We start from the raw sequence: 24,245 nt of genomic DNA, 5'->3' as shown, positions 1-24,245 counted from the left end.
GTTTCTCAGGCTGGAAATATCCTCTCTCTAAGCACTAGTTTTAAAGGAAACCAGCAGAAGGGAAAAGAAACCAAAGGCATCAGGATGCTTATGAAGAGCTTGACACTTCAGCCAGCTAACATCAGCTAACAGAAGGGCAGTTCTGAAAACTACTGTGAAAAAGACGCCAATTAGCCATGAATAGAGATGGTAATCAGACACACCCAGAGATGTGGGAGGTGAGATCAATAATAATCAAACAGTGCAGGGATGGGGTACTGGGTGAAGACAGTAGCTATCCACCTAGGAGTCTGGGAACAGGAAGCCCTATTTGGGATGGCTAGGCAGCTGGAGTGCTGTGACCTCTGCTATTGGGGCTGTTCATAATCTTCTCACTGTTACCCTGTAGCTTCTCCCCGTGTGCTTGTTGTATCCACCTGTTCTCTCTCATTTTATATTTAAATTCTATGCTCTTTGGGACAGGGATCAGCTCTTTTATGTCCTTATACTATGCCTACCACAATGACACCCTGCTCCTTGATTTGGGCCTTGGATGGTACCACAAAACAAATAATTAATGATAATAAAATTTCTGAGGCAACTGGGCAGTTGAAAATGAAATCAATTGTTGACCATCGTTTTTGCCCTGTCTCTCTGAAAAATGTTTTCACCAAATGTCTTATTTATTAGAAATATATTTGCTAAAATGATAGAATGATACACATTGTAAACAGTGTTTATTTGTTCTGCACCAATATGTTTTCAATATGAAATGTTATGGGATTTTCCCCAAATGGCTTTCAGTAAAAATATCGGGAGCTGTTAGCACTCTGATGAGTATGTACGAACTTGCACTGACATATAGCAAAGCAGTGAATTAAAAGAGATTTGGATCTCTATGTATTTTGACACCTAAAAGTTTTTCTCAGGCAGATCAACAACCTCTATAATTACTTCTAAAATTTTTAAAAGCCATACAGCCCCCCTTCAATACATGCACGTAATATACCAAAGAACATGCTCAGCATTTCTGAAAATCAGGTATTTACTGTCCAAGGACTTATGTTCACTGTGAAGTTGAATTGGGTTCTTATTCAAGTGTTCCCCCTAACCTGAGTCACATCCATCCCCAAAAACCTCTTGCTCAAATGTGGCAGTTATTTATCCAAATTGGCTGGCCTGAAGTCTCAATGTGCTAACATTGTCATTCTGCAGTGTGGACATAGGCCTAATGACACAGATGGAGACTGATTTTGTAAGAACCCCAAACTTCCAGGAAGAAGAAAAAGCCCTGGCAAGTTCCCACCTTTCTCCGGTTGGGATGGAGCTGTTTCTGGAAATGGCGCACGCAGATACAAAAGGCCGCTGACACGAAGGAGCTGTCTGCATGTCAGTCCTCAGCAAAGCGGGATTGGTGCCCATGGTGCTGTCAGTCATCACAACCGAGTGGTTAAGGCCTTCCATGTAACTTCGAGATTCTGTAGTAAACGAAATGAAACAAAAAATATTTTAGAAACTCAAATTCTCTGATATCTCAGGTGCAGATTTCATTAAAAAATTGCAAAACAACATACAGATTTACTGTTCCCTTAGCCCCTTCTTTTAACATGAAACATACAATAGACTTTATTACATTTATTTAAAAGTTGATCTGATTTAATGAAATTTAAAAGGTACAACACTGCATTGAACGTTGTAAATTTCTAGCAAATGAACAAATGAGAGAGAGGGTGGAGGGCACAGAACTTCACTACTCAAGTTGATTGATTAACTCTCCAGGGTATGTCCTCTAATTCTTAAGATGTGAAGAGATAAAATTGAATATTTAAAATTCTTTCCCCCATTCCTCACCGCTTGGTAGATGTAAGACAGAGGACAGGGAGATCTGTAAGCAAGTTTCACTTAAATTCAGCATGTACAATATCCTTTCTTCATTCCTTCACTCATTGAATATCTAAGCTTCCTTTCACATTGGCATTTTAGGCACTGATCATTCTCCTTGCTGTTCATTTGTTCAGATGGAAATAGAAAGAAAATTGGGATTAAAAGACACTCAAGTGGGACTGCGTTGATATGGGCTTAGTTGCTGGTGCTGCTGCAGACTTCAGGTGTGACCTTAGTCATGAGGCATGCACACAAGCAAATCTGCAACCCTCTTGATTGGACTAGTTTAGGCAGGTGAGCGCAAACCTCTCCCCAACCCCAAAATCAGTTCCGAAACCAATTTAGGTCTGGTCTACATCATTTTTGTACTGCTTTTAAATATATCGGTTAGGGGCGTGATTTGATACTGAAATAGTTAAAATCAGTATGCGGATGTGGTTAAACTGGTATACAAGTGCTTTCAACTGGTACAGTTTATTCCTCTTCCCTTAGAGGAATAAGCTATACTGGTATAACTGTGTATAATGCTAGGGGACTCTACTGCTTTAACTATGTCAGTTGCAAACCATTATCATTTAAAGCAGTACAAAAACTGTGTATAAACAAGCACGTAGTTCAATCTGTACAATTCTCTCTTCTAGATAAGGCCTTACACTCTGATCCTGCAAACACTTAACATTTGAATAACTTTGTGCACATGAATAGTTCCATTGACCTCAGTGTTTGCGGGACTGGAACCTAAATAAGGTGACTACAATGGAAATGTGATGTAATTACTATCCCTTGAGTTAAGACACTTAAAAGAAGACTGAACAAAGCATAAGAAAGCAGATTGTAGGGGACCACCCGGCACTGCCACTGGGGAATAGCTAAAATGACTTAATGGGTCTTTTCCATATCTAACATTTCTGATTCTGTGAACAGTGAGCTGTATTGGAGAACAAGTCTAAAGTGAAGCCTTCCTTTACACTTCACAGGAGGGCAAGGCAGTTATATAGTTTGAAGAGGGAGTGAGTGAGGTACTTTGAGACAAATACACGAGATAACATCATTGGCAAATCAATGCTTAGTCTGAAGAGTATTCAAATTCCTTACATAGCACACATACTGTAGGGAGTTATAATATGTCAACCATCACAAATCTAACTTTCAGAGGGAAGAATTAGAAAAAAAAAATCAACTTTGTGCTACTATCCCAGACCTACAAAGTAAACTAAGAAATACTGTAGAAAGGACTTATTTTAAAGAGAGACTCTGGAGAATCTGAATCTGTGTCTACTGTAGAGTTGCAGGGCCGGATTCTAGTCTCACACTGGTGTAAATGTGGTCGAAATCAGGCTCGCAGTATCAAAATACCACAGGACCAACCCTCAACTGCTGACTTCAGCCAAAATCAATGTGGGGCTTCTCTAAACTAGGTTTTAGGTGTGATGTTAAAGCCTAAGGAATTGAGCCCTTTCACGCATGCCAAAGTACAATTTCTTTTTCTTGATTAGAGATTTAGAAGGTGTTAATTAGTTTGAGCTAGAGCTTAACATCAAACCTTTAATGTCTAATCTAGACCTAGGAGGCTACCCACCTTCCCTCCCCCAGGCTGTTGTAGGCTGTACAGGGCTGCCACAAGGCAAATACTCTATGAAGGTACTTGTCATGCAGGCTGGAGAGCTACTCAGGGCCGGGGAGCCTATTTACATAATTTCTCCTCTTCTTGCCATACCTCATTGCTGCATAGAACCTGTGGGTCCTCCCTGAACTCTGGGGTGACATGCCCTGGGATCATTTTTCAGACAGCATATACAGCTAGCTGTCTGGGGCTAATGCAAACTTCACAAACCAGAAGCAAGGCCAAGGATTGACCCAGTATGATTATTTATTTGCATTTCTGACAAGATTCACCTTGCTTCTGGGTTTGCTCTCTAACTGTAAAAGGACTAGGTAGGTACAATGAATCTTTGGTGGGAGGGGGCATTACCCTTCACAAACAGTTGAAAGCATCTTACTGCACCTCAGTTAAGTTCATAAGAGCCAATCCAAATTACAAACAACAAACACACAACATTATTTTTTCTGAGAACAGTGTTATTAAAAGAGATGAATTGGGGCTTGATGCTCTGCTGCTTCAGCCGTCATTTGCACCTGTACAAAGCGAGGACATACTGGTGGGTGTAAAGCACCGTTATCCTGATGTAAGTAGGATTTTACAACCACTTGGCACGGGCATAAGGCAGTAGAAAACCAGGCCCTCTCGCCAGCAAAGACTAAAGTGAGGTCTCTGTTCAACTACCCTCCTGCCCCATACCAATGTAGCAAACTAAGCACTTCCCATGAAAGCAGCTTTGTTTATAATTCAATTAAAAACAAGCCTGCTGAGTATCCTGGCTGTGTCCACTATTGTCTGATTTGGTGTCTACACTCACAGCACCAGCTGTTAACCCTTTTAACACAAGAAACCCCACATCTATACAGTATTGTAGATTCTGTGGATTCCCATACTCCTGGGGATACATCATGATAGCATCTGTTCACCCCAACACATTGGTGCTTCTAATCAAGTGCACCTGCTGAATCTATATCTCTTAGCACAGTGACAAGTTAAAGTGCAGTTCTACTTAGAAAAATGACACTGAAAAATTGAATCATATGTATTGTGTCTTAATGTCTCCAGGTCAAATCTGCACATCTTACAAGTAAAGAGATGGTTTTCATAATTACCAGTCCTGCAAACTCATCCTGGGATCTGAGAGCCAAACTATTATATATCACCCATAAGCAAAACCTTTACAATTAGAACTTAGATAAGAATTGTGCTGCTTTGCGAGCCAGAACAGAATTCAGCACACTTACCCATAGCTACATTGCCCCTGCAATGCTACCAAAACTAAAAAAGTAGTAGGGTTCTTTGTGTTACAGGTTTAAGTGGATGACTCTGAATCCACATAGGGAGATCTACTGTGTAAGAAGGTGCTGTGTTTCACAGTCACTTTTCAGAGCAGAACCATACTTCAAACTGAAACCATTCAATCTACAACAGCACTGCTTATAAATCTATCTCTGTTAAACAATTTACAGTGACTCAACCCAACCCAGTGACCAGTTGAAAAGATGTTGTGATCCTAGCAGCATTTGAATAGCAGGGCTGTCACTACTCCAGCTTTTGGAGGACGTGGTCCCACAATGACAGGGGAAAGAAAAAACCCAGCCAGATTCTGCCACCCTTCCTTATGCTTTAACTCTTTGAATAGTCCATTTCAGTACTACTCAGTATGAATATGGGTGCAGAATCTGGCCTCTTGTAACTGAAAAAGTTAGGCCAGATCCTCAGCTGCTCAGACAACTCAGGTGAGTGGTGGGGAAAAGGGCTCTAAGCCATGCCAGCTTTCTGTTTCCCTGAACTTGGGCTGGCTGAGGGCCTAAATGTCCCTGGTGCAGCCTAAAGGCTGAATGGATGGGAGATATATCGCACTAAAGCATCCTGGGAGTTGATTACAACCCGAAGCATTGAAACTATCTCCAGCTTTAAAGGACTGTACAGGGACATAAAGCCCTGTATGATAATTTGCAAGTTTTGGCAGTCCAGTCCATTTCTTGATCCGTCCTTCATCCATCCAATCAGGTAATGGTACAGAAATACAGCCTTATAAAAGAGTCACAGGAAACCATGTCAGAAGATATTTACCCAGAATATCCCTGTATCAATAACTTCATTTTGAAGGCACATGGAAATGTGTTCTGTAGCTCTATTCTTCCACTACTCACATTCAATCTGATGAATCCATTCTTTTAGATAGATTTCCTGCCAAACCCTCATGCACAAAGAATAAATTTAGGACATAAAGAGTGTACCAGAAGAGCTAGGTTGGATCAGATCCTGTACCCTGTAAAAGTCATTTCTTTTTTTGGACATTTGTGTTCCTTTAAAAAAAAAAAATACACTCCCCTTCCCAAGCACAAAGGCCACATTCCATGAGCTGATATTTTTCTTTCTTCCAATACTCCTCCAGTTACTGGAGAAGTATTCTCAGACTTTCTTCTTCCCTTTGAAATCTGTCTGAAAAAGAAGCACAATACTCCTCTGTGTTCAGCACACAGACTTCAGATCATTTTGCAGCTTGCTTTCCAGATGGCTCCAGCTCCCAAATGGCACTGCCAATGTGCTGAGCACAACAACTGCCATGTGGAGATAATCATGGAAGGAGAGAGAAGGCAGGGGAGATTACTTGAAGATGGTATGTTTCAAGTCTCCCTCCCACACCTGGGAATTTCAGGAATTTCTATGACAGCGTTTCCTATCTCTCTGCTGACACAACTTTTCTTTACCCAGGAGACCAAAAGGTTACAGATGGTCACATTCCATCTCCAAGATCTATTTTTATTCTTCATTCAACAAATTACTTCAAAGGATTGTCTGAACTTCTTGTGGGAGTCTTTGACAGGGCTGAAGTGTTGATATGTGATACTTACCAATTATTTTTAATATGCCATATAGAGGAGGAAAGGTATAGCAGGGATTCAGGAGTGCCAGGGCACATTAGCTCCATTTGCTGTTTGAAATTAACCAATGAAACAACTTACCTAGGGATGTGGTGGATTCTCCACCACTGCAAGTCTTTAAATCAAGACTGAATGTCTGTCTAAAAGATATGGCACAGCTCACACAAAAGTTTGATGCAGAGATTAGTGGGTGAGGTTCTCAAACCTCTTTTACACAAGAGGCCCAACCAGATTATCAAAATGGTCCCTTCTAAGCCTTAAACTCTACTGGGGAAGGAAGGAGATGTGCTTACACCAGAGAAATGAGAAGGAGCTGGCTGCACCAAGAGAAGAGGAATAGCAGGAGAGAGGAAGCAGATATGCTTGAATGGATCTCATTGAAAGACAAACGCCTACCTAGACAAGATACTGCTAACGACTGGGGGAAAGGGAAAAGAAGGAACGTGTTTGGATAGTGAAGTTCATCATGCATCATTTCAGTTCCATATGGTATGGAACTGAACTGTCTAGCATCTATTTTGCTAATGCCTCAGTGAAGGGAAAGGCTAGCTTTTGCAGGCCTTTTAGAAACTGTGTGCTTTAAGGAGATGTTTGGAGGTGAGACAGGAGGAAGATTCCAAGTGCTGGGTGTGCGTAGCATGGAGATCAGAGTAGGAGAAGATCTAGGAAGTGGCAAATTGGCAAGCGGATTGAACGAAGTGAAGGAAGTGAGCAGAAAACAAATCTGTAATATTGTTTGAGGGCATGTCTACACTACAAACTTAAGATGACCTATGTTAGTTTGACTTAAGAGCCATTACTGTGGCAGTTTGTCAATACTACCCTCGTTCTGTTGGTGGTGTGTATACTCACGAGGAGTCCTTCCACCAACTTAAGGCAGGGGGGGCTCTCAGCTCCACCTGCAGCTCCCTGCTGGGAACTCAGCTGCCCCGCATGGCTCTCAGCTCCACACTGGGAGCATGGCTGCCCCCGCCCCCGGGGTTTTGGCTCTCCACCAGGAGCACGGCCTCCCCGCAGGCTCTCAGCTCCCCGCTGGAAGCCCAGCAGCCTCCCAGGCTCCTGGTGGTGAGGGAATAGCCTCAGTACAGCTGGGCTCCCAGGGGAGAACAGAGAGTCTGGAGCCCAAGGGGCATCAGGGCTCCCAGCAGGGAGTGGGGAGCCTGGGCAGCAGCCTGACTCGGAGCCGGGACCTCCGGTGGCAGCCCGGTTCGGAGCAAGGATGTAGTGCAGACACGGACATAATTAGGTCAATGTAAGCTGCCTCACATCACCCTAACTCTGTAGTGTACATCAGGTCTGAGTGTCTGTGTAGTGGCAGCCCTATATTTAACATTTCTGCTTCACCCAGCTTGTGCTGCATTGTAAAGCGTAAGAGCAGAAACAATGAATTAATGACAAGAGGATTTCGCATTCCCATAACAGAGTTCTTCTGAAAGCTGATACAGTGCTAAAAACGAAATTGGCAAGACTTGGTTTTTTTGTGAAGTTAAACAGCTCCTTAGCAACCCATAGAAAGCTCACAGGGAATACCAGAATTAAGACTGTAGCATGAATGGAAATAGGGTGGAAAAGGTGTGTGGGTAGAGGGAGATCCACTTAAAAGAGACAGGCTGTCTCATTCACAAGGCAGCAGATTACCAGATACTATTATTCTGAAGTTCTTCTGTTGGAGCCATTTCCTATTTTGCTATCTTCTTTCCTGTCTGCCAAACATCAGAATGTCAAATATCAGAACATACTGGACTATGCTGCAAGTGTTTCTTGTTTGTGCCAGATTCAGGGGTCAGATCCTCAGCTGGTGTAATTAGCTTTGCTAATTTTCACCACCTGTGGTCTGGCTTCATTTCCCAACAAGACGTAGTGTGCCAAATTCATCTCTGATGTAAGCCTCATTGACTTTGGTCTCTTCTATATTTATAGCATGGAAAACAGTGACAAATCAGCTCTAAGAAAAGATGCATACGGTCTTTTCTTTCAAAATTTCAGCTGTCAGGGAATGGCTTTATAGCCTCTCCAGCATAACGTGTTGCTCAAGAGTCACCTTTTCCCATTTAAGTGGCTTCCACCTTTCATTCAGGACTAAACAGCCCCCTGACTGACTAAAGTGCTGTTGTCAGTCAGCTTTCATGCATTATTTGGAAATGTCAGAAACACAGAAGAGCATCTGAGCAAAATGCCTCTCCTACAGAGTACACCAGCTAATTTACTCAGTGTGGTCAGTGGTTAAAACAAAAACATGGGTGAACCTGAACACTCCTGCATTTTCCTGCTCCTTGTCCCCAACAATAAAGTTAATTGTTCCCTATTCTTTACCTTTCCAGAGATTCTGGTTTTTGAATGTTTTCTGAAAGCCTTATAAACAATCACCAGGCAGGATGCTAACCAAACAGGAACCTTTAGATGGTCAAGTCCTGAGATCCTTAGCTCAGTTTTCTCTCAAGCTAGGCTCCCAGTGAAGCTGCCACTGTCTGAATAAAATTCAAGTGAGTAAACATCTCAGTATTTGGCCTACTGTGTGTAAGTCTGTGATAGAAGCAGCTAGGATGAGGTACGTAAATTTATCACACTATTTATTCCTAGCAGAAAAAACAAGCACCCAATAACCTCGTAAACACAAGTCAGATTTTATGACAATGGCAGCCGGATATTTTATACTTCAAATCATGAGAGCAGCAAAAATGAAAGATTAGCCTTTATCTGACTTTATTATTTAAAAAATTTGAAAAAAAAAAAAAATAAATCAGAGGTCGACAAGATCAACCCAAAACACTCCCCCGCCCAAACAAATGTTTTCTTTGTGTTCACGAGGAAATGCTCTACAAATGTAACTATCTATCTCTTTGCTTACTGTTCACATATCACTCGCCTAAGACACCGAAAACAAACAGAGAAATGTCATGAAGTTCAGTATAAGATCTAGTTTTGCTTACCCAAAAAATATCATGTAAACATTACTAATTCATACGAAGATTTGAACTCTCACTCGCACTTTTTTTTTTTTTTTTTAAACAAATCAAACTTTGAGGATTAAACTAGGGGCCAGTATTTCTAAATTGACAACTTTATTGATTGCCTAATGTAATTTATTCCAGGTTGTGGAAGGATAGTTTTACAGAGAGATGTGGGGAGGAAACTGTGGCTCTGCAGCATGCTACCTCTTCCTCTGAATCCATGAGAAATCCCTCCAGCCAAATCCCATAAATTCTGAGGGGGAATAATGGATGGAAGTGAACCAGACTTAGGCCATGTCTACACTACAGAGTTAAGTTCACTTAAGTTACGTTAACAATCATAAGACATTTAATGACATCAGTTGTGCATGACCACACCAACGCTCCTTGTCTCGGCGGAAAGCATCCACAGTCGTTGCTCTTGCATTGAGAGCATGCGCTGCATTGTGGGTAGCCATCCCACTGTGCAACTTGCCACCCTCTGCCGCTGGGAGCTCTGGAAATGGATCGTGGTGCATCGTGGGGGTGCGCTTGCCATCCCATTATGCAGTTCTTTCCATCTCATCATTCCATGGGCTTCTGACTTTGTTTCATGCTGTTTTCAACAGCCCTTGTAAACTATGCGCCCTTCATCTCTGCCTGAAAGCACTGCTCCTGAACTGCTGACCAGTCTGGTGATGAGACTTATGAACACAATATGGCTGGTCCTGCAGTATTTCATAAACTGTGAAACAGAGAATGAATCAGTGGTGCCTGCCCTGCTGTCTGCCATAGAAACAAACAATTCAAGATTGATGCTGGCATTCACCGAACAGCTGCATATGGAAGATCCTCGGTACTGAGCTCAGGAAACAAGCACTGAGTGGTGGGATTGCATTGTGATACATGTATGGGATGTAGCTACAGAACTTTCAGATGCGCAAATCCACCTTTTTGGATCTGTGTGCAGAGCTCTCCCCAGCACTGCTGTGCAAGGACAGCAGAATGAGAGCTGCCCTCACTGTTGAAAAGTGAGTGGAGATCGCTGTGTGGAAGCTGGCAACTCCAGACTGCTACCAGTCAGTTGCAAATCAGTTTGGAGTTGGAAAGTCCACTGTGGGGGCCGCAGTGATGCAAGTATGTAGGGCCATTAATTGCCTCCTCTTACAAAGGACTGTGACTTTCAGTAATGTGCAAGAAATAATTGATGGTTTTGAGACAATGGGATTCCCTAACTGCAGCGGGGTGATAGATGGAACACATACCCCAATTTTGGCCCCAGAGCATCTTGCAACAGAGTACATCAACCAAAAGGGCTACTTCTCCATGGTCTTCAAGGCGCTGCTGGATCACAGGGACTGCTTCACTGACATCAATGTGAGGTGGTCAGAGTAGGGGCATGGTGAATGCATCTTTTGGAACACTGGACTGTATAGGAAGCTACACGCTGGGACTTTCTTTCCAGACCAGAAGATTCCAATGGGGGATGCTGAAATATCCATAGTGATCCTGGGAGACTCTGCCTACTCCTTGCTCCTGTGGCTAATGAATCCTTTTACACCAGGAACTTAGGCAGCAGCAAGAAGCACTTCAACAACAGGCTATGCAGGTGCCAAATGACCACTGAATGTGCCTTTGGCCGATTAAAAGGTCATTGGCATGACATTTTTGGCCTGTTAGACCTCAGTGAGGAAAATATTCCCATGGTCATTTGGGCCTGCTCTACTCTGCATAGTATTTGTGAAGCAAAGGGGCAAAAGTTTCCCAGGGGTGGGGTGCTGTGGTTGATCAGCTGGCTGCTGATTTTGAGCAGCCATTTTGCAGGGCAATTAGACGGGTACAGCGGGTGGCTATTCGAATCAGGGGGGCTTTGAAGGAGCATTCTGACAATGATTCCCAGTAATGTGTCTAAGCATTCGGCCAGGCAATGTTTACTTGCCACCTTGAATGATCCCTGTACTGCTTGCTTCCTGAGCTTTAATTGTAGTGAGCAAATGTTCCTGCCTATAGCCACTGTGTTTGAATGTTAGCACCAATTAATGTGTATATGACAAAAATAAAGAGTCAATTTGTATCAAAGAATAAAGTTTAATAACAGGACATAATACAAATGTTTTGTCAAACAGGGGACATGGGAAATGAGGAACGGTCTCTTGGTTACGGCTCTGTGAGGTTCTGTGAGGGACCGGGAACATGCACGGAATGTGGTGGGGGAGTTTGGGGAGGGCATGGAACAGAGTTTTGTATTGGCTGTAGAATGACCCAGGCATGGATGTGATCTGACTGCAGCATGATGTGAGACTTGAGCATCTCTGTCTAGCCCTTCAGTAGCTTTATCTTCTGTTTCTGCCCATCTATCATCTACTCCTGCCCCTATCTTCTTTCCAGGCTATCCATCCTGAGTTTTTCATTAGCTGTCTCCCTCCAAGCTCTTGTTTCACTATCTGCTGTATCTGTTGACTGCAGCACTTTACAAAACATGCCCTCCTTACTCGTTCTGATTCATCACCTTCTCTGACTGAGGGGCTCCACCAGTGTGGAGGAGTGGGTCCTCAAGGGCACATCTGCAGAAACCAAAGAAACAATGAACAGACACAGTATTGTGAGTGTGCTCACAGTCGTGAATCACAAGATTTACACACACCTCTTTCTCACTGTCCCTTGGCTAGCTCAAAGGTCAGCCCCACATATGGTGAGTTCGGGGGGAAGAGGGGAAATTGCCATGAAGGGACAAAGGGTCTAGGTGGCTTGCGAAGGGGGTTACTACAAGTGCCTAGGAAGACTATGCTGCATATTGGCACCCTTTTTCATAGGCTAGGGTAATCTAACCTAATATCTCGTTCCTAAGGGATGCAAGAGTACCTCTTCTGCATTCGTGTGGCTTCAGACCGGCTTCATATGCTGCTTGCCTGTATGCCACTCTGGTCTCTGAAGAAATAATTGCCGTCTGGCATGGCAAAGTTTCCTACAGCAGGGAGAGAAAGAAGGCAGATCTCCCAAGGAACCTTCAGCAGAGTATCAGTTTCCTGGAGATCTCTATGGAGAATTCCCAGGTCATCCCCATGTACATTAACAAACTTTTCTGCCGGGCCCCCACTACAAAGATGCACAGGCTCTGTTGTTAATTTCTGTCCCTTATCCCTCCTCTACCATATAACAAAATAAATGAGAGCTCGATTTCCACACACCATGTAGTATCGAACAAAGTGAGCACTTACCAGAGCTCCCCTCTCCTGCATCACGTATACCAGAGTGGAAAGCTGGGATTGACTAGACCCTCCGGAGTGGAAAAGAGGTCCCAACTTGCCATGCCACTGGATGACTCTGCCGTGTGCTCCACATCGTCCTCCAGCTCCACTTCCTCCTCCACTACTTTGCCTTCAGGGTTGAGTCTGCTGGTTGCTGACTCCAGTCCTCCCAGAAGTATTCATGGGGCTCTTGGTGGTGGAGGTGGGGTTACTGCAGAGGATGGCGTGCAGTTCCTTGTAGAAGTGGCATGTCTCCAGTGCCACACCAGAGCAATGGTAGGTTTCCCTTGCCTTCTGGTACGCCAGCCTCAGCTCCTTGATCCCTTAGGATGGCACTGCTGGGTGTCCCTTTCATGCCCCTTGCCTTGCATGCCACTAGCGATCAGCCCGGAGGTATCAAAGTTCCTACGGCTGGAGCGAAACTGAGACCGGACAGCCTCCTCTCCCCAGAGACCCAGCAGATCCAACAGCTCCAACGTACTCCAGGCGGGAGCGCGTTCGTTGCGGAAAGCCAGCATGGTCAGCTGAGAAGATATTGTGTGAACTGTCCAGGCCGAGGAAACAGGTATAAGGATTTCAAATATTCCTGGGCCTTTAAAAGGGGAAGGGACGCATACCTGTGTACCTTCAGGGCAGCAGAGTTCAAACTGCTGACCAGTGGTCAGGATGGGCATTGTGGCCTGGAAACCAATTAGGGTGACATAACCAAGCCCAGTGTCTATGCCAGTCGTTCTCAACTGATTGCACATGGTGGGCTGCAGGTGCAGCCCACAATGTGTTACATGGGCTGCAGGTGCTGGGTGACAGGGCAGCGGCAGCTCTGACCCTTGCTGTGCCAGGTGGCTGGCTGCCCATCCTGGTCCCCGAGCTCATGTGGACAGTCGGCTGCCCCACATCCCCACCATGTGGGGTGGGGTGGGCTGGGCTGGCTGCTCGTCCCCGACCCTGCGGCCGAACCCCTCCGCATCAGGCAGCGGGGCAGCTGGGGTGGGAACTCTGCTGACTCTGCCAAGTGGGGTTGGGCAGCTGCCCCGGACCTGGACCCCGGAACTCACAGGGCTGGGCGGCCGCCCCAGACCTCTGCCACATGGGGCGGGGCGGCTTCTCAGCCACGTCGCTGCCCGAGACCCTGGAGCTCACCCAGCATGGCGGGACAGCCCGACTGGAGCCCTCTGCACTGGCAGCTCAGACAACCCCACGCTGAGCAGCTGGGAACCCGGGACTCAGGGAACACAGGCAGCCTTTAGCACACAGCTGAGCTGGACTGCAGCTGTGTGCTAACTGGGCTGCATGCGGCCTGAGAACCCCTGGTCTATGCTGACGCTGCATCACTCTATGTCACAAAAAGCCCTATGAGGCTCATTGGGGTGGTTTTATATCAGCGTAGCAGGGGAGTTACATCGGCGGGAGGAGCATTTCAGTGTGTACACCTCCGCTGTTTTGTCAGAGAAAGCTGACTTTTGCTGATAAAACTGTAGTGTATGAAAGGCCTTAGTGAGAAGCTGCTCGTTGTATCATGCTTCTCTCAATAGCTGTAAGATGCCATAGGTCAGGGCTTCTCAGGACAAATATTTTTGTGGCCTCAGAGTGTGGTGGTGACTGCTCTCACACTTTTTCCTAAAATATGTAATTACCTTTAGGAAAAATAAATATGCACCTATACACATCCCAATCCCTATACACATCCCTATACACAATCGTCGTAAGTTATTTATTGTTAGCTAGTAAGTCCATTGTGAAAAGTGATATTAACAAACATACAAGTACCACATCACAGCAGACTTATTCAGCCCTGGCAAGCCTGGGGACAAATTAAGCCCTGGATGGGAGTGCTACGGGAGGCTGAAGTCTGAAGCCGCGCAGCCGGAGCCAGGGGCTGGAGCCCAAAGCCCCACAGCCAGAGTCCGCCATCCCAGGGTTAAAGCTCAAAGCCTGATTCCCACCTCCACTGGGTGCCTGTTCCTCCAGCCTTGTGCCCCAGGTGTCTCCAGATGGGGGCAGGGTCCAACCCCTGCTGGCATCCCCAGCAACCAACACCAAGGCAGGGCATCCAGGAGCAACAGAGAGGGGGAAGGGCCACTACTTTGCCCCCCCTCCCCAGGAGGCTGTGGCCACAAGAAAAGCCTCTGGTGGTTGCATGTGGCTACGGTGGCCACACTTGAGAAACGCTGCATAGGTAATAAGAAAAGGAGTACTTGTGGCACCTTAGACAAGTCCTCCTTTTCTTTTTGTGGATACAGACTAACACGGCTGCTACTCTGAAACCTGCATAGGGAATGACAGGTTTCAGAGTAACAGCCGTGTTAGTCTGTATTCGCAAAAAGAAAAGGAGTACTTGTGGCACCTTAGAGACTAGCCAACTTATTTGAGCATAAGCTTTCGTGAGCTACAGCTCACTTCATCGGATGCATACTGTGGAAAGTGTAGAAGATCTTATTATATACACACAACGCATGAAAAAATACCTCCTCCCACCCCACTCCCCTGCTGGTAATAGCTTATCTAAAGCAATTGCTCTACTTACAATGTAGAGTGTAAGGCGTAAGAGTGTAAGTGTAAGGAGAGTGATCACTTTAGATAAGCTGTTACCAGCAGGAGAGTGGGGTGGGGGGAGGTATTTTTTCATGCTTTGTGTGTATAAAAAGATCTTCTACACTTTCCGCAGTATGCATCCGATGAAGTGAGCTGTAGCTCACGAAAGCTTATGCTCAAATAAATCGGCTAGTCTCTAAGGTGCCACAAGTACTCCTTTTCTTTTTGCATAGGTAATGTTAGTCAGACAAGAATTTACCCTGTGTGGAGGGGATTGCAATGCACCTTCAGGAGCTGAAGCTATGCTATCAGGAGGGAGGTTTCCGGTTTTCTCTGTATTGGGGGGTGGGGAGAGAACAGCTACTCTGTTGCTCTAATCTGGAATCCAGTGTTTTTCATGCATAGCCTCAAATCATTCTGCATGGTTGCATATGTACTTTCACAGAGGGTGATATGTCACCACCCAGGATGTCCAGTGTGTTTTTTCGTTTGTTTGGTTTTTTGATTGTTTTTAAGTAACATTCCCCTTCCCACCACATTTTACCTGTCAGCAGGGCAATCAGACCCTAGATCAGAGAAACAATACCTCTCTTGATCCTTGCATACAAGATTAGCATCAGAATTAAGTAGCTCCAGAGTACTTCTTTCCTTCTTTTTTTAATGCCAACTTCAAAGTTACTTGTGAAAAGAAAGATTTAAAGCTAACTGCAAGCCCTGCCCCAAGTAATGAAACACCCCTGTGTGATGCATATCCATCTCCTCACAAGGGCCACCAAAACTAAGAGAACCATGGCAAACACAGGTTTCATAGCTATGAAGTAACCTCACTGCACTAGCAAGACCTGCTGTGGTAAAGATCTTTGACTTCATGTTATTATTTACTGTCTGTGCGTGTGTGTGGTCTAAAAGTGCCTAAACTTGCTAGGAATGTTCCAAACAAAGTCATGGGGGAAACAGTCACCTCTGCCTTATGCCACAAAGGGGGCTGTAGGGCCCCTCAAAGAAATGATCTTCGCACAAGTGCAGAGCCAGCATAAGATGGTTCTATGTCACCTTCCACATGAACCTCTAGTGAAAGGGGGGCAGGCTTAGAGAAAGAGTGGGTGTAGTCAGGGCACTCCTATGCCCCAGTTATTTCTGGGTGCTGTAATGGCCTATCGGACTGATACCAGCCAAGACCAAGTTAGAGCAGCCACTGAAGTTGCTCTAACCTGTATGGCCCTCGGTGGCCCCAGGATCAGAGAATGCATTGCTTTCCTCCTCAGTCCCTGTCTGCACTAGTTTGAGCACTCTCACAAAGATGAAACCCTGCCCCCCAATAGTCCTGCCTTGAAAAGTTTTCAATCCAACTTTTCCATTGATTAAATAAACCTAACACTGATAAATGCAGAAGATACACTACTTACATTGTTTAACTTCCTTGTAAATCACAATTACTTGACCTAGTGTACTGTAGATTTAGACTAAAATACCACAATACCATGAACTGTATTATGTCGACTAAAATAAATACAGATGAAAAGTACGAGCCGAAGCACACCATCTTTAAAGCATCAAGCACTGTAGCATACTTTCACTAAAGTCACTAATTTTAGTTTTTGCCCAAACATACTATATATATTACAAAAAGTCCTGCCCAGAAGTTGAAACAATCAGCTGCACGCATTTGGAAGGAGGCTTGCAGATGCTCAGCGATTAACTTAAGTGCAGCCTGGCTGTTTTAGGAATGCAGTCAGCTGCCAAGGAATCTCCCTGAGTTGCCCAGGTCACTACTTAGATGTCAAATGTGATGTTTACTGTAGCACTCCTCATTAGGAGGGGGCCACTTGCGCAGCTGCCAGTCTATAGTGCAAAAACAAAATCAGTAACACACTGTTTTTAATTCAGGGAAGATTATTCGTATTTGAGTAGAGATTAAGAAACACATTAGACAAGATCATTATTAACATGCCTGCACTGGATCTTTACCAATCAGCAGAGCAAACTAGCCAGCTACTCTAAGAAAGGACAGGCTCGTTCCATTCTTATCCTTTTGTATTTTACATTGGAACTTCACACAGAACCACAACACCATATAAGTGTTGCCACATGTCTTTAGGGCTGCCAGAACCACATAAAAGTCTGAAACGGTCCTTCAAGTGTTCAGAGAGTTGTGAATTAACTTGCCCTAACCTTAGGGGAAAAAAAGGAATCTAGTAATCCTTCTCTCGTATATGAACGACAAGCCCACATGAAGTACCTTATAATATCCAGGCTAATTCTGCTCAGGGCAACCCCATGCAACCTGTTAACTTCAGGGGGGTTCCTTGGGTAGAAACAAACAGCTGAATCAGGCCTACTGTGGGCTACGTTTTCAAGAGGCAACAGCTTTGGTGTGCTCTGTATGAATCCACCTGGGTTTGTGCAGTTGGTCTCCTAAAAAAGGGAGGCAATGATTTTCAGTGGCTGCTTTTTAAAATTCCGGGGTGAAACAATAAAAGCATACCTTATTTCAGTTTACATTTAGCCCTGTACAATACAGGAACAATTCTGCATTGGCAAGGAGATGGACCAGATGAGCTACCAGATCTTTTCTATTTATTTCTAATGTCTGAGATTCTGTGATTCAATCTTTCCTTCCTTCTGTGTTTACATTGGGTAAGATCCTGCAGTCCTTATACAGGCAAAACGTCCACTGACTGACTAAAAGTTTTGCTTGAGTTAGGACTGAAGGAGCAAGCCCTTTTTTCTTTTGGCTAATTCTGCCCCTCACACCCCTAACCAGCAGCTGCACCAAATGCCCAAGAACATCAAGGTTTCTCTGTGTCATAATGAATTGAGATTGGAAGCCCAGAAATAGTTACACAAAACATTTTACACAGAACTCTAAACCTAGTTGAAAAGCTGGATGACGCCAGAAAAATTATATCAACATTTTGATCAAGAGTGGGGGCAAATTGTTTGTCTCTTTATGATGAGAGAGAGAAGAATAAATAAGTAACGTGACTCATTCAGGAAAGAGGATGAAAAATATCTACACCTATGTTTATGAACTTGTAATATTTTTTTAAAAGTCAGCTCACTTTTCACTTCTTTGAAGAGTAATTCAACACCAGTATAATCTTGCTAGGGACGCCTCGAGGGAGGGCTTGGAATCAGTCTGACAAAGTTTTTGTAAGTACTCAGCAATTATCCCTGTTCCAAACAGTCCCTGTTTTTTCTGTTTAGACCAAAAACTGGTTGCACAAAATTAATCTGTACTCCCTGGGCTACTCCATTGATTCTAATGGACCATTGTTTGTTGTTTACATTGACAAAGGATTTCCAGTCATGAAACTTCGCAACTATCTCAGTGGACTCCAGATATCACCACAGAGGACCGTACATTTAAGACATAACTCTGCCCTCTGGTTTTGTTTTTGTTTGTTTGGGTTTTTTTGGCAGTTTGCTAAAGATCTTGAAGTATGCTGTGTGTAATAAGCACCATACGATCCACACCGGCTCTTGCAAATGCCTGGAAGCTGATAGGAAGTGTCCCACAATGAATAGCTTTACCAGAGTTGCCGAAGCCCTGTCTTTCCCCCGTCCCCACTCACATGCATACATACATACGTTCACTACCACGGAGATCATATTTCAGTGCCTGCTGCGCAGTTTTAGGAACTTAGCCAATGAAAGAAGCTGCACAAAATGCATTTTTGGACAGAGGGGACAAACTGAAAAGCAAGAGGGAGAGGAGGAAAACAAAAACCTACCTATGGAAGCAGTCATGACAGAGATTCGGGTGGTGGAAAACTTTATGGGAGAAAGAAACAACAAGGAGCTCCCTTCTGCTGAACCAATCTCTTTGCATTCTTTCTTCGCTTTAAGAGAGGGCAGCAGGCAGGCTAGTTCCTCGAGTAAGCAGAGACTCCAGCAAAGATACTCCCCACATAACCCAGCAGTACCTTCCCATTTTCTTTCCCCAATGCAATAACCCTTACGGCAAAGAGGATTCCAAGTCTCAATTTGGGGGGGAAGGGAGGGAAAAACAGGCTGTTGCTCTAAATCAAGTCATTCAGCTGAAGACAGACAAGACAGAGTCCACTCCATCCAGATGGAAAATAATTCACTGATTGTTCCTGTTAGCTTTGCTGCTTGTGTCCCAGCCAGACTGCCCATTCAGTGCATTCATGCTCTGGTGACTCCACCTCATTTGAATTTGACTCTTTTTTTTTAAATCTCCCCCTCCCTCTCCAGCTGACACACACATAGCTTTGTTCCTCTGCATCCCAATCTACTTCCTCCAGTCTGCATGCAGCACTGCAGGTCAAAGACCAAGATGGCCCTTTGGGGATTACTGCTCCCTGCCTGTTTCTTCACTGCCCCCTTGTACACAAACCTGAAGTGGTTTTTCTTTATTAAATTGACCCCTAGTTCCCTGCCCCACTTAACTTGACGGGCACAACTTTGTTTCTTCATCAGAAGTGTAGGGGTTACTTTCAAAATACAGCTGGCACCTACAGCTGAGTGACTATAAAAATCAAAACCCAGCTGTTAAATATTACCAAGTTGACACTGATAAATTTAGCACCACCAATAGCTCTGAATAAGTTTGACTCACTTCCCAAGATTTCTCAAAACAAAACACCATGTGCAATCCCAACATGTTACCATCTAATGTCACCCTATTATTGTTCACTGCAGCTTTTTATTTACGGACCAGGAAGATCAATGGGAAACGGTGCAGCGCTGCATGGGCAGCACACTTCCTCCTTAGATTGTTCTTCTGTGTCCTAGGGCACCACATTTTCAGAAAGGATGACTATAGGAAATGACTTGATAAGGGCAGAAACAAATATGAGGATTTAAAACTTTCCTGTAATGAATCACTTGACTGCATTTGACTGGTATAGGACAGCTGAATATTTTCAACCTACCTTTTAGTCAACTTTGATAGTCTGGAAGTACACAAATGGCTTGATTACATGCACCAGTACGTATGAAACTCATACATTCAAATATGTGGGAGTTTTGTCTACATAAAGACAAAAAGAATGGACCTAAAATGTACCATTATCTTGCAAGAAGACCTATGATATTTGTTGTTGTTGCCTATAGCTGCTACTGTTATTACCTGTATTGTTCTAGTGTTTAGGAGGCCCCCCCATCAGAGATCACCGCCCTAATGTGCTAGGCACTAACAAAACCAAAGTCCCTGCTATGAAGAGCATAAGTATAAAATGAGGGATGACAGATAGATGCAACAAAAAGAGATGGTGGGGTGGGGGAGGAGGAATGCATAGGTTAATAATGTAGGTTAATAATGATGCATCCGATGAAGTGAGCTGTAGCTCACGAAAGCTTATGCTCAAATAAATTGGTTAGTCGCTAAGGTGCCACAAGTACTCCTTTTCTTTTTGTTAATAATGTAGCAATTGTTGGCCATGTCATAAATGACTTTGGTTAATTACACTTTCATTTCTCTTTGTTTTGGATATTTCTTGACAGACAAATATCGCTGAATACACTTCAAATTCCTATAAACAGAAATTATTAATGAAAATTGACCTTTTGTAGAAAATGTTCCCTGGCTTTGCTTAGTACTTACAGGGAATCTTTGGATGTCCTGAAAAGCTTAGTACTCACAGGGAATCTTTGGATGTCCTGTTTCCTTCCGGTTTTCAAGTCTTAAGTATTCTGAAAGGTTAAAAATCCTTGGAAAACCTGCTTATTCAGCTAATCGTGAACATTGGGCTTAGTACAATGACTCATGGAAGGTGAGATCAGTTTTGAATTTTTGTGAGAGACCAACAAAAGACTGGATTTGTGCAGAAATGGTTGGTCCTTAACATGAAGGGCAAATGTAAAACAAATAAAAAAAACACCATTAGAATTACTGAAATACTTCCTTGCGTTACAGCCGGGGCTCGTAGCATCACCTATTGCTAAGGTTGCCCGACACTTCCCATTACAAGACCTGGTTTCAATTAACTTTAGTTTGTATGTTTGTTTGTTTTCAGCTATAACTTTGCCACACTTAAAACAGTTTGGGCTGAAATTTTACATGTGAGGTGTCAGACTGATTTTTTGTTTGTTTGAAAATTTCAGTCAAAATGATTCAGCCATTTCCAAAAACAAAGGTGGGGAATAATCAAATCAAATGAAAAGTATAATCAAATTGTTTTACCCATGTTAAAAAAAGTTGACAGCCTTTTCTTTCAAACTCCTCCAGCACTCTATGCTTTAGAGCAGGGACTTGAAATTTTGCAGGGAGGAGGAGGCCTTTGTGTCAGGGACGTGCCCTTTGCTCTGCCCATATCTGACCAAGTTATAAGGTTTGAATAATTACAATTCACACATGCTTACTTGAGACTTCTTTGATTTTAACAGCTATAATCTTTGAAGATTCCATCCTCACTGAGCATGCTCTATCCCCACACAGCTCCAGTGTGTGACTGGACTGTTCATGCATCATCTCCAACAGAGTGAATAAGCATGTTACATCCAGTTGAGGGCTACAGGAGCAAAGCTGAATCTCCCCTGTGACAGCTTCTCCCAGCTGCTTCATGCCAGAGTGGGGCTGGGCACAGGAACTGAGCACAGGGAAAGCCCCTCTCTCTCTCTCACTAGAGTGTATGCATTACGAGATACTTTTTTTCTACAGAACCTCTGTGGATCATGTAATTAAAGACTGTACCATAATCCATACAGACAAGGGGCCAAACTGAGGCTGAAGGGGCAACCTTAATTCTGGCATTTGTTAACTTTTGAGTGCTTGACATTGCAAATTTAATAATGTTCTATTAACATCTTTTTAGTATATATCTCTATATATACAGCTTTCGTATAAAGTTCGCAATGTGCTTAATAAAAGCTTCACAATGTCCCCATGAGGGAAGTATTATTATTCCCATTTTACAGACAGGAAAACTGAGGCACGGAGTGGTTAAGTGAGTTTCACATGGCCACCCAGGTTAACTGTGACAAAGCCTGGAGTTCTAACTCTTTGATGCTGTACGCTAACAATAAACAAAACTGGACAGGACCAACAGTTGCTGAATGCTCTCAAATAACTTTAGTATGAAGGGCATTCAGCAAATTAAAAAACTTAACTTTTAGTCCGGTCTACACTACAAATTTACATCAGTACAACTATGCCACATGGGTGTGAAAAATCCACATCCCTGAGCGATGCAGTTATACCAACCTAACCCCCCCGGTGTAGACAGCGCTATATCGACGGGAGGGCTTCTGTCATTGACATAGCTACCGCTTCTCACAGAGGTGGATTAACTATGCCAACGGGAGAAGCTCTCCCACCAGCAAAGTAGCATCTTCACTGAAGTGGTGCAGCTGTGCCGCTGAAGCATTTTAACATGTGGAACTCCTTGGCAGAGGATGTTGTGAAGGCCAAGACTATAACAGGGGTCAAAAAACAACTAGATAAATTCATGGAGGATACGTTTATCAATGGCTATTTGCCAGGATGGGCAGGGATAGTCCCTAGCCTCTGTTTGCCAGAAGCTGGGAATGGGCAACGGGATGGATCACTTGATGATTACCTGTTCTGTTAATTCCCTCTGGGGTACCTGGCATTGGCCGCTGTCGGAAGACTGGATACTGGGCTAGATGGACCTCTGGTCTGACCCAGTGTGGCTGTTCTTATGTTGTTAGATAAGTAGGGATATATCTGTAAACCACCACCACTATCCAGACCTAATACTTAACCATAAAATTACACATGCAGCCTTGAATTGTGCAGACTTCCTGAATGGGTAACGTGAATATTTAAATAAAGTATCCTTTTGAAATGGTAACTGGTTTAAAGAGCATGTTTTCCCCAATGTCTTTCCACTATTTCCTTCCTCCTTCAACTTTTCCTCAGGCTGCATGGTTACCTGAGATGACACAGAGTTGCTGAAAGTGTCACATCACAGAAAACAGTCTCTTCCCGGAAAATCTGGAAAAAAATCTCCATTCTTTGCAAACCACAGAAAAGGAAACTGTGGTTTCCATGGATTTTTGTTTAATATAAGCCCTATGTGTTGGGATTTATGTAAAAACGTTCATTTCTTGTGTCTGCTTTATAGTAATTAGCAAGCGTACTTGAACAAAAACAACCAAATTTGCCCCTGGTTCAAACATTTCGTGATCATCTGCCCACTGCTCCTGCATTTCTGCTGAACTGCTGGTTCAGTTCTGAATGAAGCTTTATTCCTACACATCCAAAATAAGTAAAATGTAGTGGTAGAAAAAAAAGTAGGTTTAGTTCCTTCTTTTGCGTGCATCCTCCCCCCACCCCATACATATACAAGGAGAAAGAAACATATACACACAAAGTATACATGGGGGGGGAGGGCATCCAAACTCCCCCAAACCGAACACTCCAAAATCCCAAACAAGACCTTTGTTGTGGGCCAAACCCAGATCTAACCATCTCTAAATTTTGTGTGTGGGGGGGTGGGGGTGTATGTGTGTTGTGTTGCAGATTCACACCCAAACTTTGTGACTTGATCCCATCTGTATTCTATCCCCCTCTATCCAGTGGTCATCATTTGTGGTTCCTCACATCCAGCATCACCAGGTGTAAGTGCAACAACATAATTCATGTTATAATGTAAGCCCCTATGAGGGGTCATGTTCTTCTTGAGACTGTGATGTGGAACTACAAAAGGGAATGTCTGTTCAAATACAAATCTTTTCAGATAACAAATTGTTTACCATAAAAAGAAAAGGAGTACTTGTGGCACCTTAGAGACTAACCAATTTATTTGAGCTCAAATAAATTGGTTAGTCTCTAAGGTGCCACAAGTACTCCTTTTCTTTTTGCGAACACGGCTGTTACTCTGAAACTTACCATAAAAAGACATCCTCTGATGCTTATGACCTGCAAATTGACTGGTTTATCTTATCACATGATTTTTAGAGGAGGTGAACACCTACAACTGCCAATGAAGTTAATGGGAATTTAGTGTGTTCAGCACCCGTGAAGATCCTGGTGTCTGTCCCGTTCAGTCTGAGGCTCATTCGAAACGTATAATAACTGCAAAAACACCCACCAAGCTATTCCTGATGTGTTTTTTCCCCCTGGTATACAAGATAACCATGAACAACTTTCAGCTGAGTAAAGCTGAGCACTAGTCCTTCAAAGCTGGCCTTCTTTTGCTCATCTGTTTGCCTTTCTACCTGCTGCTTTATGGATCCCTGGCTTAATGGAGTA

The 24,245-nt window shown here is 43.8% G+C and overlaps 1 protein-coding gene across 1 annotated transcript in view; it reads right to left on the bottom strand.

Moving 5' to 3' along the window:
* The window catches only part of TNS3 (tensin 3), a 152,166-nt gene that overhangs the window by 24,395 nt on the left and 103,526 nt on the right, over nucleotides 1-24,245 (bottom strand). The window contains exon 16 of the mRNA XM_077809212.1: nucleotides 1,286-1,457. Within this exon, the coding sequence (XP_077665338.1) occupies nucleotides 1,286-1,457 (172 nt within the window). The remainder of the gene's footprint in view (nucleotides 1-1,285; nucleotides 1,458-24,245) is intronic.

This window comes from Eretmochelys imbricata, chromosome 2 (assembly GCF_965152235.1).
Source record: "Eretmochelys imbricata isolate rEreImb1 chromosome 2, rEreImb1.hap1, whole genome shotgun sequence".
In the NCBI taxonomy this organism is placed as follows: Eukaryota; Metazoa; Chordata; order Testudines; family Cheloniidae; genus Eretmochelys; species Eretmochelys imbricata.
The sequence above is the reverse complement of the archived record's forward strand: the minus strand, read 5'-3'. Positions and strand labels throughout refer to the sequence as shown.